Genomic DNA, 14,289 nt, shown 5'->3' on the forward strand with positions numbered 1-14,289 from the left:
CACCAAAATTCATGTCATATTTTTTTGTTTTTATTCAAAATATAAAAAGACTATTTAAAAGCCTTTAATCACACTTTAAGTTTTCTTGGTACCAAATTACGTTTGTGGTTGATTCATTTAAAGGAGCAGAGTGTAAGATTTATGTCCCTATCAGTGTCAGTGTTTGGTTTGTCCTCGTTTGATTTGCTCCCATGTGGATATAAGCGGTTCATTCTAATGCAACAAAAACACAACAGTTCTTATTTTTAGATAATTATACATTAAAGGAAACATACTTCTTATAATATATTCCACTCTGCCCCAATATATCCCCCCTAAATCGTACACACTGGACATTTAATAATTCAACTGAATGGTTATTTTCTTTGATTGTTTGGTTTGTTCATTGGTTGATTTTCCTTTCACAGGTCTGCTCTCGACACCAAATTTGATCCAGCTACCTCAGCAAAGCCCAGGGGGGCTACTGACGACCCCACCACGCCTGGGACTCCAAGCACAGGTAGAAAATCTTTGAGTTTGTAAGACAGATAAAGAGTGGGAGGGAGGGAGAGAAAGAAAGAGTAAAGAGACCTTGAGAAACTACAGAATGTAACTCAACAAGTGAGACTTATTGTTTTCATGCAGATTGAATAGATATTGAATCGGCACCACAGGTCATGTGTCAGACTGACATTCGTCACCATCAACTGTCGTCTGCTGTAAACCACTCGCAGAATTCAAAACACTCCTAAACATCCTTCAAGTTGTGCTTATAGTTTAACAAATAGCTGATCTCTGCTGCAATCTGCCCAAAGAAAAAAGGTTGAGGCAGCTGCTTAATAAAAAATATATTCCATCGCAGCTTCTTTTCATAATAAACGCAGAATCTTGATGATTTATTCACGCGGCTCACCTCGTGTCCTCCATCTTTATCTTCTGTAACACAATGCATGAATGCGTCCTCATGCATCCGAGGGCCGTTATGGATTTTTCATTAAGCTGTGATGAAGTCGTGTCAAACACAACGGCGGCCGCTCCCTGCTTGTTCATGTATTTTATTCGCAGAGACGATGGATGTAAATGAGGCGTGCAGCAGCGGGTATCGTGCATGATGTCTGGTCAATTAGTTGATACTCCCAAAGCTCGCAGGGTCAAATTCCTGCTCTGACGTACCGCGTGTGTCTTCCAGCTGTCAGCTAACCTAAAGGCAGGCTCCAGATGTGATATTCATGACATTTTTCACCTGTTTAAAATAAACTATGTTTTTTGTGCATGATTCCCATCAAATCTGTTTAATTTATCAGGTCACTCCAGGATCAAATTGCTGTCTTGTATGCATGTTTTTCCAGCTGATTACCTCATATGGATTCAGTGATCAGTTTATTTCAGTTTCTGCAAAGTGAAAACACTTGTTTTGACAGAGAATGTTCTGTATAATTAATGTGTAATAATAATATAATAATAAAAATAAAATAACAACATAATTTTTCAAAACAAAATTAAAAACACAGGATGTACATCATGATAAAATATTAACAACAATACCATCAGTTTAATAGGAAAAAGGTATAAAATCAAAGTAGGCAGGCTTTGTACTTACATTGGCAGGCTTAAGGACTAATTTTATTTTTGGGGCCTTAGATGCTCAACCTCTACACCAGCGATTGTCAACTGGCAGCCTGCTGGCCACATATGGCCTGTCAAAGCCTCCCATCAAATAATGTGAGGAGAAAGAAAATATGTTCTGTTATTTTTTATATACAGCCTTCTTTTCTCCCTACATTTAAGCACCCAGTCCTATTCTTAGTCCTGACAATTGTTTCAGTTCAAAAGTGAACCTGAAACACATGAATAGGGACAAACTCATAGCTCTTTTTACCATTTCAGGGTTTTTTTTCACATTGTCTCATTTAATGTTTCATTTGATTTATTTTTTATTATTAAAATAATTTTGTTATTTTATTTAACAACAATTAATATTATTATGAAACAAAAATAATGTGATTAGGTCTGAATATTTATTTATTTAGAAAGATTCTTGCCCTTGGACAGATGGAGTTGATGACCCCGAGGTCCATTTGAATTAAGCTTCTAATTTCTGTCTTCCTGATGTCACAGAGGGAGAAGAGCAGCGATGTCGTGGTCGGTGGAAGCAGCAGCGGCAGCAGCGGCTCTATAGTAGCCACCGGCAGCAGCGGCGTTGGTGTTGTGACGTCTGTAGGAGCCACCTCAGCATCCAGCAGCGCCATGGCGTCCTCGCTAGCATCCGGCTTGCCTCCTGGAGGTCACGGAGGTCACATGGGGGAAGAGCCCAGCGACCTGGAGGAGCTTGAGCAGTTTGCCCGCACCTTCAAACAACGACGCATCAAGCTGGGATTCACCCAGGTAAAAGAGATGGAAGGTGGTGTGTGTGTGTGTGTGTGTGTGTGTGTGTGTGTGTGTGTGTGTGTGTGTGACTCTAAGCTCTGTTTCTGACGCTGTATATCTGTCTCTGTCAGGGAGACGTCGGCGTGGCGATGGGCAAACTGTACGGCAACGACTTCAGCCAGACCACCATCTCCCGATTCGAAGCTCTCAACCTGAGTTTTAAGAACATGTGCAAGCTGAAACCTCTGCTGGAGAAGTGGCTGAGTGATGCAGGTAAACATCCACAACTTACCAGAGCAGGTAGCAGGTGTCATTTACCTAATGGACACAAGTTCCTCATCAGGAACATCGAGAACGCAGTTTGTTCTCTGCAGTCAATCATTTTAAATAACTTCAAATTTTTAGAAATGACCTCTGAAACAGGGCGCCGGTGGCTCAGTGGGTAAAGCGGGCGCCCCATGAATAAAGGCAATGTCCTAGTCAAAGCGGTCGCGGGTTTGCTTTACGCTTACATTCTGTCCTGCCAAATAACAGCAAAAACGCCAAAAAAAAATTGACCTCTAAAACTTTGCCACCAGGCTCTTGAGAAAATTGCATGAATAGATGACTGATTTATTTGTTAATATGGAATTTTGATATATCTATAACACAGACATTTATGTAGCATTTCATCTATTTGGATGACAGAGTGCTCAACAATACTGAATGCCAGCGGGTTTTTTTTCTTTTTTTTTGTCTTTACCGAATGAGTTAAGCTCAAAAAGTAGTTCTTCCACTTCAAACTCTACTTCTGTGCTTTCCTGTGCATGTCTTCATGTCTCTTTATTCTGTCTTTCTCACCTCTCCCTCTCTTGCTCTCTTGCTCCGACAGAAACTATGGCAGTAGACAGCATGCTGCCCAGCCCGTCCTCTCTCTCCTCCCCCATGTTGGGCATCGAGGGTCTATCCGGACGACGCAGGAAGAAACGCACCAGCATCGAGACCAACGTGCGAGTGGCCTTAGAGCGCAACTTCTGCACGGTGGGACATTGATTTATTTACCAAATATATAGAACAATATATCCATTAGTCTGGACATGGGGACTGACACCAAGGTTATTATCTAAAAACTAAAACTGGCCCTGAAATAACATTTCACTGAAATAAAAATAAAAACTGGACTTAAGAAAAAAAGTGAAAACTTACTGAAATGATATTGTGTATTTATATTACTTATACTACAGCACTTACTATAAAATAAAACTCTACAGGGAATGTCTTTAGTTTTTGTCTTTGTCAATTTGGTCAAATTTGTCAACATGGGGCATGTGGAGGAATTGGTGCATATGTTAAATTTGAGATTATTTATCGCCTTCACAAAGAGTTGTGTTTGTATTGTGATACCTATTCTGGCTTTCTTAAATCTTGGCCCAGACAAATATCCCTATATAATAATAATTACAAAAAAGACTGAAACTAATAAAAACTGAACATTTTTAATAATAAAATGCTGGAAAATGACACTAAACTGAGTTGAAAACAATAAAAAACAAATTATAATCACTCTGATTGCAGTTAAAATGGGTTTCAGTGGTGCATTTTTTTGGACAGTATCAATGTAACAATTTTTGCTTTACGCAGTGTATTTTAGACTGCTGAGCTGGAGCAAGATTAAACAAAAATACACAATCTCACCATAATTTAAGACATATATATGAACACAGCCAAAATTATCAAAAATGTGCCAAACAGTCCCAAAGGGTTTAACAAGTATCGTCAGTGGTTTCCATTGTTTCAGTTTCTGCTCATTTGTCCTTTTACTGATGAGCGCGATGTTCCCTCCTCAGAACCAGAAGCCTACCTCGGAGGAGATCCTGCTCATGGCGGAGCAGCTCAACATGGAGAAGGAGGTGATTCGTGTTTGGTTCTGCAACCGCAGGCAGAAAGAGAAACGCATCAACCCGTCCAGCAGCACCACCCCTCCCCTGCCCAGCCAGACCTCGCCTGTTGTGACACACAAAGCCCCCTGCTACAGCCCGCACATGGTACAGTCCGCCATACGTCCACTGATTCTTACTTTAACACTGTTTTTTGTGTAATTTCGGAAGTTGGCCTGATTTTTGTTGCCACAGATGGATGGAAGTATTTCCTGATTCGTCTCCTCCTCTCTCCCCCTCCAGATATCGAGCCAGGGTCTGTCCCAGGTCACCACCTGTCTCAGCACAACAGGTGAGCTGTAATTACTGTTTGTGCCCGTGTTGAGTCTCGTCAATGAATTATTAAAGGTTAGAGCACCGCTCCCCAACTGTGTTTTTGGAACCCTAAGGTCGGTCACAGGAAGATTAAACCGCTCCTGACTTTATTTGGGAGACGCTGATATCTCTTTTTTGCCGCTGGTTTGATGAAACACTGAAGAATCATCACTTTTAAAAAAAAATGATTTCTTTGAGAGGAAGATTGAAATAGAAAACAATGATGTTTTGTTGACAACAACATGGAAGCCCCGGTCCCGTCTTGAGTTGTTTACCTCCATGAGTCATGGCTTGTCCTCGTGATTTATAGACCTTCGGCCACAGTGTGAGCTATCCCGGGCTTCACAGATATGACAGATGGCCTGACAGGTAACAAACACAGCTGGAAATTTATTGGTCCGTTGAGCCGAGGCTAATACTTTCCAGTCGCAAACTTGTCTCTCCAGTCTGCAGAGTTGAAGAAGATGCTCAAAAAGCTCGGGATCCCGACTGTTGATGAAGAACTGTGTCGCAGAAATGTTTATTTAAAGCTGTAACTCATCGGCACGGTGACAACCAACCTGCTACACCGCACCAACATCCCTCTTCCTCTCTTCCTCTTAGCCGCCAGCTCTTCAGCGTCCTGCCCCATGACCCCCGTCAGCTCTGCTGCAGTTGGCTCCACCTCTTCTTCTGTGACTCCGCCTCCTCATAGCACAGCTAGCCCCGCCCCTCCCAGCCTCGGCGCCCACGGACTCAACACCGGGTGAGTGTTTTTGTTGTCTTAACAACTAAAAACAACAACAAAAAACATGGAAGCTATTTTATCTTCAGTGAGCTCAGATTCTATCCACGATCCAAAACGATACAAATATTCTTTATTAACCCTTAGGGCTCGCTTTAATATTATACAGACTTGCATCGCTCTGCGCACAAAATGTGCTTTTCTTAAAAAAATACTATACAGTGATATGATTTTCTACTTTCATTGAGTTAATATTTTAAGAAACTTTAGTCCTTATTATACAAAAACTAATTTTTATTCATTTTCAGAATTTTAACCCTTTAAATACCAGGTTTTCATCATGATGCCACTATGCTTTTATATATATATATATTTTAAATATACTATACAGGCAAAGTTGATTTTTTTTATTACCATATCATCACAGTCTCTGATGGGTCAATGATTTGCAACAACACTGATTGTTAGAGTCTGTTAGATTCAGGACGGGACAGTGTTGAAGCCCACATGACACAGACACAGGAAATGAGTCTAAAGTCGGCCGTCTCGGTTTATCAACATTCTCGAATGCTTTTAGTTGCTCGGGCAACAGGTTTGGTCCTTGTTTACTTCCTGTTGGTTACTGAATTAACACAGAAAAACACTTGGACCTATTTAAAATGTTCACGTCTTACGACCCAATAGAAGTGTGTGGTGGTTTATTTTGCTGCAGTGACTCTGCCCTCTGCCTGTATTTCCATATTTTATTTTTATTTTTTGCGATTGGGACATTTATGGGCGTGTACCCTCACAGCGCTCAGGTGACGCCGGGACTTTATAAAATGCTAGCGACCAGGTGGCAAACACAAATATAGTGAGGCAAAATGCCAAACGAGAGTGAATCTGGGGTTTGCTTTTTCTTTTATTTTTGCTGGCGAGTATGTTTACAAACAATAACTGATAATCCTTTATAATTAAGCTGTGACACAAACAAACACTCTGAAATTTCCACATCTCAAAAGTGAGTCATCCGCTTTTCTTTTTTTTTGGGGGTGAATTAGTATTATTGCAAAATTAATGTATGTGGTTTTCAACTGCTAGAAATTTGGCATTTTATGAATCCACATTCAAAATAAAGACTCTTTAGAGACGTCTGTTGATTCTGAATATTTGAAACAGTTTCAACACTTTTTTTTGTAGTAGTATTGATACACTAGTATCAGCTGTGCTTTCTCGCTCACTCTGCTCTTCTCTTATACTAAAAAAAAGTTGTCATCATGTCGTCATCGCCTTGTCATATTAATCTTTTAAAAGAATTTTCAATTGTATGCCTACAGAGTCATTTTTTTGCCATGGTATCATGGTATTGTGACAGTACTGCTGTGACTATGACTATTTGAAGGTTTTCTACACATTTTGGAGCATCTGATATGTTTTTGTATGAGTGCGGCACCTATAATGAAAACATGTTTGGCATCACCTGACACATACGCAGCTGTGCGTTGCAGAAAAAAGCTGTTGAAAAGTATGTCAGACGGCTGCACCAGTCTGACTGCAATTCTGCGTGTTCACACACACGCAGACACATACGTACAAGCTAAGGCATGCAGTCATGACACAGATAGAAAATGTCAGAGAAGCTGCTGCTGCACCAGTTACACCATCAAACACTAGAAGCATAATCACGTTGAGTCTATATCACTTTAACCTGCCAACTGTTTCTCCACATGTGTGAATTTGCGGTCCGTCCACATTTCAGGAACACAATGATGGGAGTAAGCACAGGGATGAACCAGGCCCTCATTGGCAGCAATCCCCTGGCTACCATGCAAGGTGTGTGTGCATGAGTGTGTGTTGGTGCATGCAGACTGTCCCCTCCAGCCCAGCGAGTCCTCACGAGACTCCATCTCTTAAAGACCACTTCCCATTTCACCCTTCATCCATTCTGTCCAAAATGAATTTCCGTGCAGCTCCCGGTAGCCAACAGCGAACCCGGCGCTCACTCCTCCTCCTCAGCACAAACTTTTTGAATCGCTCTGTATGGTGAAAGATTCAATTTGATTCTCATACAATAGCCCGCTATTATCACAAAGTGACAAGAGCCCCTTATGGCGAAGCTTAGGAGGCCGAGTCAGCTTACAGTGAACAGTTGAACAGGCACAATCCCCTACCTCTCAATATCCAGGCCTGTTGGCTAAATAACTAGTTTTCACTCAAAATTCCCCTTTTTTCAAAGCTGCCAAATCAATTAAGCATCACAAATAAGCTCAGCTTTGAATCCGTCATGTGATCCATCTCCCTATAGCGCCGATTCAGGCCTTCCTCTTTTTCTCCCGCTCTGTTCGGGCGTCATTCAGCGCCGGCCTCCTCGGGGCCATGTGTTGATGAGAAGGATACAGCCTGTTATGGAAACTGCAGCTCTGGCACTGGCGGCTCTGATAGAGTTATAGGCTGGAGGAGAGAAGAAAGAGGAGCCGCGGTGAAAAGAGGGTTTTGAAATGAAGTGTTGACGTGGAAAAGGATTTCTGGTTTGGATCCCTCTGGGGCCACACACACGCTATGAATGTTTACACTCATGGCGCTGTAATGGATAAAAGTGTTGACTATTACACTGGAATTCAAAAGTCGGCAGGTGTCACTCTGTGTTACAGCGGAGCTCTGACTGATAGACGGGTTAGTCTGCCGCGCTTGCTGCAGTAATTCTGCAGAAAAATAGTATATCTTTAGTGTCAGGGTGATATTTCTGAATGCAATATAATATAATGAAGCCTTAAATAATATCTCTTTCGGTTTTTCTATGCACATGGGCCTCATACTGTTAATTTTATTTTGTTTTTATTATGAAACAGTGCTCGGTTTTGTGTGCAGAAAGTCAACAAAATGAGACAGAAGTTCATTTTCACATTTTTACAATCTGACTCATCACTCATTGCATCATGCAGCTGGTTGTGTGTCTGTAGTGAATAACTGCATCTCCATCTTCATGCTTTTGCTCAACATCATTAGTTTTCTCACATTGTAAAGTTGAGTTTTCACAGCCTCCGAATGTTAATAAAATGGTTCTTAAGGTGCGGTTCACCCAAACTACAAAAACTACTCCGTCAGGGATTTCAGCGTCAGACGCACAAAGACATCTTTTGCGGCAGTGTGACATACCGCCCTGCAGCATCAGTTCACCCTTTAAATCCTGAATCAACATCACTTTCTGATGCCTTTCATATGTATTAAACCTTTGAACCTTGAAGAAATTGGTTTGATTTCTTTCAAAAACATGGGAAAAAGGCAATGAGCAAGAGATGTCAAAGCTTTAAAGCTATGGGAAAAAATGAACTATGTATTTAAAATTATCCTAATTATATATTTAAAATTAATTTACAAAAGTATTCTTTGATTTTTTGAGCCATGTGTTCAGGTCCTTCCTTTTTTTAACCAATTTCTTGATAATTTCTGGGTCATTTCTTCATAAGTTGCTTGTTGCCTTCTTTCCATGTTTTTAAGAAGAAATTGAGCCAATTTATTCAGGTTCCAAAGGGTTAATAATGCGGCCGAACGGCAACTTCGGTGGTGCTAAGATAGCGCCAAATGCTGCCGGTATTTATGTAACATAAAGAGCTGTAAAGTCCCTATAGTGTGAGAGGTGGATGTGTCCAACAAACCCTGGACTTTCACCCGTTAGCCCACTGTTTGCTTCTGATATGTATGTTGAGTCAATCAGTGACGTTTTTCTCGAAATCTAACCATGTGCTTTTGTTGCAAAGGCAATAAATGTAAATTCAAGGTGAATCAAGGAAATTAATGAGTGCACACCAGGATGCCCAGGCTGACACTTATTTATTAATAGTTTACATTAAAAACAAAGTAAGGCACAAACTATGTGTTTCGCTTATGGCTTCATCAGATTGTTAGTTTAATGACCATCAGTTAGTCCATCGCTTTGTATGGCAAAAATGATTATTATATCCATTAAGATGAGATTTGGGTGAACTGAGCCTTTAATCATTTACACCTCAATAATTAATTCCTATTCTGTAAGACAATGTAGAAAAACTGTTCCACAGTTTGCATGTTTGTAGTCGCTCTGCTGTCGTCCCTCGTCGTCCTCATCTGTTACTGATGTTTCTGTGTTTACTGACTTCTCTTTACTTCCTGTCTATTTTTATCCTCCACACCTTCCTAATTCCTCATCCACTCTGCCCACTTTTCTTCAAATTTTCTCTCCTTTTTGTCCTCTGCCTCCATTATTCCCCATCTTTCTCTTCACCTCTTCTTCTGTCCTTTCTCAATTGTTGCTGTGTCATCTCTGCTCTGTATGTCCTCGTCTCTGCCTCCACTTCAACTTTTGTCCTGCTCTCCCTTTCACTCTTTGCCCATCCTTCATCTTTTTTCTTCGTCACCTTGTATTCATCACTTTTTTTGTCATTTCTTGCATCTTTTCCTGTCTCGTCTTTCCTTTTTCTTCCACCTGTCTTTCGTCCATCACTGTCCACACTCTCCTCTGCCTCTCTTCCGTCCCTATCAGCCCTGGCAGCGAGCAGCGGTCAGCTGCCGATCTCCAGCCTCGAGGGAGGAGCGGCTCACATGCTCCTTGGTGGACCTGGAGGTCCAGCTGTACCTCCCTCTCTCCGTCCCTCCCTCTTCCTCAACCGCCCCACTCTCCTCCCCATGGTGACCGGCTCCATGGCGACAGCCTCCACACAGGCCATGGGACTGGTCAGCAGCGGTGGCGGTGGTATGTGCGGCCCGAGGCCCTCCTTTTCCCATTCTCCGCCCCCTGGCGCCAGCGACCTCATGAGCCCGACCTCATGCCCCGAGGAGTCCGTGTCTCCTTGCTCAAGTCCGGCCTCTTTCTGTTCCTTCAGCGAAGCCTCGCCACCGCCTCTGGGAGGGGCCATGGCCGAGTGATGCCTGACTGACAGCCAAAGTATCCTATCAGAGGAGGACGAGGAGGAGGAAGAGTTAACGGAGCTTTAAAAATCTAAATTTACAACCTCGCCTTTCAACCAAAGCCATCTCTCTGTCTGATCCATCTCTGATTTCGTCTCTCTCTATTTCTCCCCGCTGAAGTCTTCTGAAGCCAAAAATATACACAGATGGATGACGGGAGGAAGCAAAGAGAGAGGGCGGATGGAGAGGATAGAGAGAACTGCAGAACGGAGGGGGGACATTTGAAACCAAATAATGATCTACAGCTGGAGAGGTGGCACTGAGGAGTGTTTTCGCTCGGCATCGGGGAAACGAACAGCATGCTTTTTATCGGCTGGAGAAAAAATAAACTCGCTGAGGGCAGGGATGAGAAGCGAAACTGTGTGTGAGAAATGGGAGGCAAAAAGAAAGACTTGTTTAACAAGCTCGGAAGGTCATGTGGTTGCAACCAAATTTAAAAAAAAAAAAGAGAAAAGATGTTAGAAGAGAAACACACACTTACAAAGATGAAAACCAAAATCTCCAAATACCAAAAACTGAAAACCAAAAAAGACAAAAAAACAACAAACGGAGAGAAAAGCTTTAGTTCAAAAAGACTTTTGCATTCTGATCTGCCCAGGATCAGTTCAGTACTCCATCTGACATCACGCCAAACATTTTCCATTTCACTCAGGATTTCATTTATTCTCATTTTCAGTTTGACAACTATTTTTCTCTTATTTTCTATTCATAGGTACATTCAATGTTTTACAGCTGATCCCACATTCAGCATATTTACCTACCTCTCTCTTTACAGCTTTACAGTGATGCATACTTTACATTAGTACAGACAGTGTTTGTTTTCACCAGCCTGGCGTGCCAGACGGGTGGAGTTTACTACTATAATTACTATAGCATTACGTAAGATGCCAATCCATACACACTGTAGTCTAAAAATAACTTTCCTGTGAATGTCTAAGCTTTCTGGCATTCATTCAATCCTAGTATGTGGAAAAACCCACCCCTCTGGTGCACAAATAGGATAAAACCAACCATACATGTTGGAAAATCTCATTTTATCCAGGCAAAAAAAATGAAATTATGTCATTTTTTTATTTGTTTAAAGTCCTGCAGTGATTTATTGGGGATTATTTACATCATTTTTTTTGTATAAGAATTTCATCACCATGTATTCACCAAGTATTCTCATTATTATCTTTAACCCTTTGAAATCAAAGCAAATTGGCTTGAGTTCTTTCAAAAACATGGGTAAAAGGCAATGAGCAAATTTGTAATAAATGTTTCACAAATTAGTCGATTTTGAAAATTATTTTTGAAAAGAGCTAGGAAAAAAGGTCTAGGGAAAAAAGAAAAAAGATAGGGAAAAACTATATGTTTAATTATTTAAAAAAACCTATTTAAAATATGTTACAAAATTATTATAATTTTTAAGCACTTTTTCAAGGTCATTTCCATGTTTATTTTTGTTTTGTTTTGTTTTTTTTACTTTATTTTACTTTTTTAAAACTAATTTTCAGGTAATTTTCTTGTACTTTTACCAAAGTTCTCGCTAATTTTTGGGTCATTTCTTCTTTTGTTGCTCATTGCCTTCTTCTCGTGTTCTTGAAAGGAATCAAGCCAATTTGCTCAAGTTTGAAAGGGTTAGTGTTTGCTCAAAACGACGTATACACACTCAACAGCCTACAAAGAGGATACCACAGGCAGATGTGGACCATCTTGGGATTTTATTCAGCATTATTTGGCTTCTTTTATATTTCCATCTCCCCATACACACCCATACCATCATCATGTCATCCTCCAGACTGCTCATCCACCACCAGACAGTCACTCTTGGATACCAAAGCATCGCCTCTGGCAGCGTTGTCTCTTGATTCGCCCGGGAGACGAGTGTCCAGACAAAACCTCAGCAGTGTCAAAGGGAAAACACATACACACACACAAGCATAAGAAAGAGTCCAAACCAAAAAAAAAAAGAACAAAAGAAAGAGGTGAAGCACCGGCGTTCCCCTTACTGCCCCCAAACCCCTGCCCTCCATCCCTCCCTCCCATCTGCCCCCTCTCCTTTGTCTCCAAAGATCAGATCAAAGGGCCAAAAGAAAAGAGGAGAAGAAGAAGAGGAGGAGAAGCGGTCAGGAGTGGAGGAGCCAAAGGTACGAAAAGCTGCAGGGGGAAAAGCAAAGAAGAAGAAGAAGGAGCAGGAGGAGGTGCGCTCGAAGCGGCGGACCAAAAAACCAAAAAGTAACCCAAAACCAAAAGCTACTACTACTGCTACTAATTATGTATGAGTGACTGAACCGTAACGAAACCAAATACAAACAAAGAGGGGGAGGACGAGGGGAGAAAAGGGGGGAGTAAGGCCCTGTCTGTCTGTTTGTCTTTAGCTGTGATTGCTGTTCTTGTATCGACAGACAGAAATCGTTCCCTCCCTCCCTCTGCCAGCGACCTCGGCTTTGTTCTCACTTTGTTTTTCCTGGATGGATAAAATATGGAATAACCTCAACAAACTGACTTTGAGAATATATATATTTTTGTTTTTGCTTTCCATAGTGTGTCTGTTAATGATGTATGGATTTGTCTCATTGCTTTCTACTTATTATGCGGCGGGGAGGGAGGGAGGGAGGGAGGAGGCGGCCGGGAGGGAGGTGGTGGGTTTTGGTGACGTGTTGCCTATTTTCATATCTTCCTGTCTCTTCGGTTGTGCTCTGGTTTTTGTTTTGTTTTTTTTTTTAATTTTCTTTATCGTTGGAAATAACTGTGAAAATGTAGCTTCCAAGATTACAAGAAAAAGTTGGGTTTTTTTTTAGTTGATCCAGAATGTTGCGAAAAAGCCAAAACTGAAAACCAAAAGCAAAACTTTTTAGACATACAACCAAATAGAACAACCAAACCAATGCACAAGATGTACGAGTGGCTCAGCTGCGTGAGAGTGTGTGAAGGCGTGTGTGTGTGCTTGTGCGAGCATGTGTCGGTATAAATATAAATTCTCTTGCATACAAACCAAACCGTAAAACACAACTCTTTATGTCTTATAAACATGTCGGACAAAATAGTGTCACTCAATGCTTATTTTAAATAGTTAAAAGCAAAATTCTGGTCATTTTCAGCCTGGACCTGTTTTCACACAGTTTTCCCGTCAAACTGATTGTCTCCAAATTTCTCTCCTGCTGCTTTGAGTGCAGACAATTTCTAACAGAAACTCCAAAAATTCTTTCTTTTTAAATCTGTTTGTCACCAAAAACATGCACAAATGTAGTTTTTTACTTGTTTATAATAAGATAACTTTAACTATTTATTTTGGCAGTTGGACTTTTAAGGCTTTTCCTTGCAGTTGCTGTTTTTTTAACAGAATTTAATGTTAAAAATGAAAAAAACATGCTTCTTTTGGCCAGTCAGAGCTCAGTTTTAAAGCAGCATACTTTTCAAGCGAGCACTGGTTTCTAGTAATTTTAAGCACGAATGAAAATCAGTTTTCTGTTTTCAAGGTGAAAGTCCTGTATGTTGATTTATCCACCCCTCCAGCGCAGCACCTCAGGATGCGTGCCGTATTTTGAAGAGAATTTTCATAGTAGCCAGATAGTGGAATAACAACTCGTACATTAGAGTTAGTTTAAAGCACGGTGCGTCTCATACAAACGATAAGGAGTGACTTATGCATTGAAATCAGACATCAGCGGCCACTGACCAATCTGCTGTATTTACCCAGTAATCTGACCTGGAAACCGAACCAAAGAAATCTGTGAATAAGATAAACAAGAAAATTTTTACAGCACATCAGGATGATCTGTATTCAACCCTAAAAATCTATAAAAGCAGTAAATTTCTGTTTTGATTTTAATAATGAAGATAAACCAGTGCTCAAGTATCTAAAAACAAGTGGTACGCTTTGATAAATTAAAATAAAAAAATAAGTTATGTCTGACTTTTTGTTGCAAACGTCCCTTTTTAAAACAGAATCTGCTGTGAAGCAGTTGGAGATAACTTGAGAATGTATCACTCTGATGGAAAAAAACACGAGGTCCAGGTTGAAAACAGAGTAAAGCTTTAATATAACACACGCAGGTACTGAAGGCAACCAATGATAAAGAT

At 40.8% G+C, this 14,289-nt stretch overlaps 1 protein-coding gene across 1 annotated transcript in view; it reads left to right on the forward strand.

Moving 5' to 3' along the window:
• pou2f2a (POU class 2 homeobox 2a) overlaps nt 1-12,797 on the forward strand; it is an 83,203-nt gene extending 70,406 nt beyond the window's left edge. Inside the window, exons 8-16 of the mRNA XM_088090716.1 lie at nt 408-499; nt 2,098-2,364; nt 2,478-2,619; nt 3,218-3,366; nt 4,173-4,370; nt 4,506-4,554; nt 5,181-5,322; nt 7,040-7,113; nt 9,800-12,797. Of these exons, the coding sequence (XP_087946842.1) occupies nt 408-499; nt 2,098-2,364; nt 2,478-2,619; nt 3,218-3,366; nt 4,173-4,370; nt 4,506-4,554; nt 5,181-5,322; nt 7,040-7,113; nt 9,800-10,182 (1,496 nt within the window). The 3' untranslated portion in view covers nt 10,183-12,797. The remainder of the gene's footprint in view (nt 1-407; nt 500-2,097; nt 2,365-2,477; nt 2,620-3,217; nt 3,367-4,172; nt 4,371-4,505; nt 4,555-5,180; nt 5,323-7,039; nt 7,114-9,799) is intronic.
• The last annotated feature ends 1,492 nt before the right edge of the window (nt 12,798-14,289 follow it).

Source organism: Plectropomus leopardus, chromosome 17 (genome assembly GCF_026936395.1).
Source record: "Plectropomus leopardus strain MGB_pleo_1.0 chromosome 17, ASM2693639v1, whole genome shotgun sequence".
In the NCBI taxonomy this organism is placed as follows: domain Eukaryota; kingdom Metazoa; phylum Chordata; class Actinopteri; order Perciformes; family Serranidae; genus Plectropomus; species Plectropomus leopardus.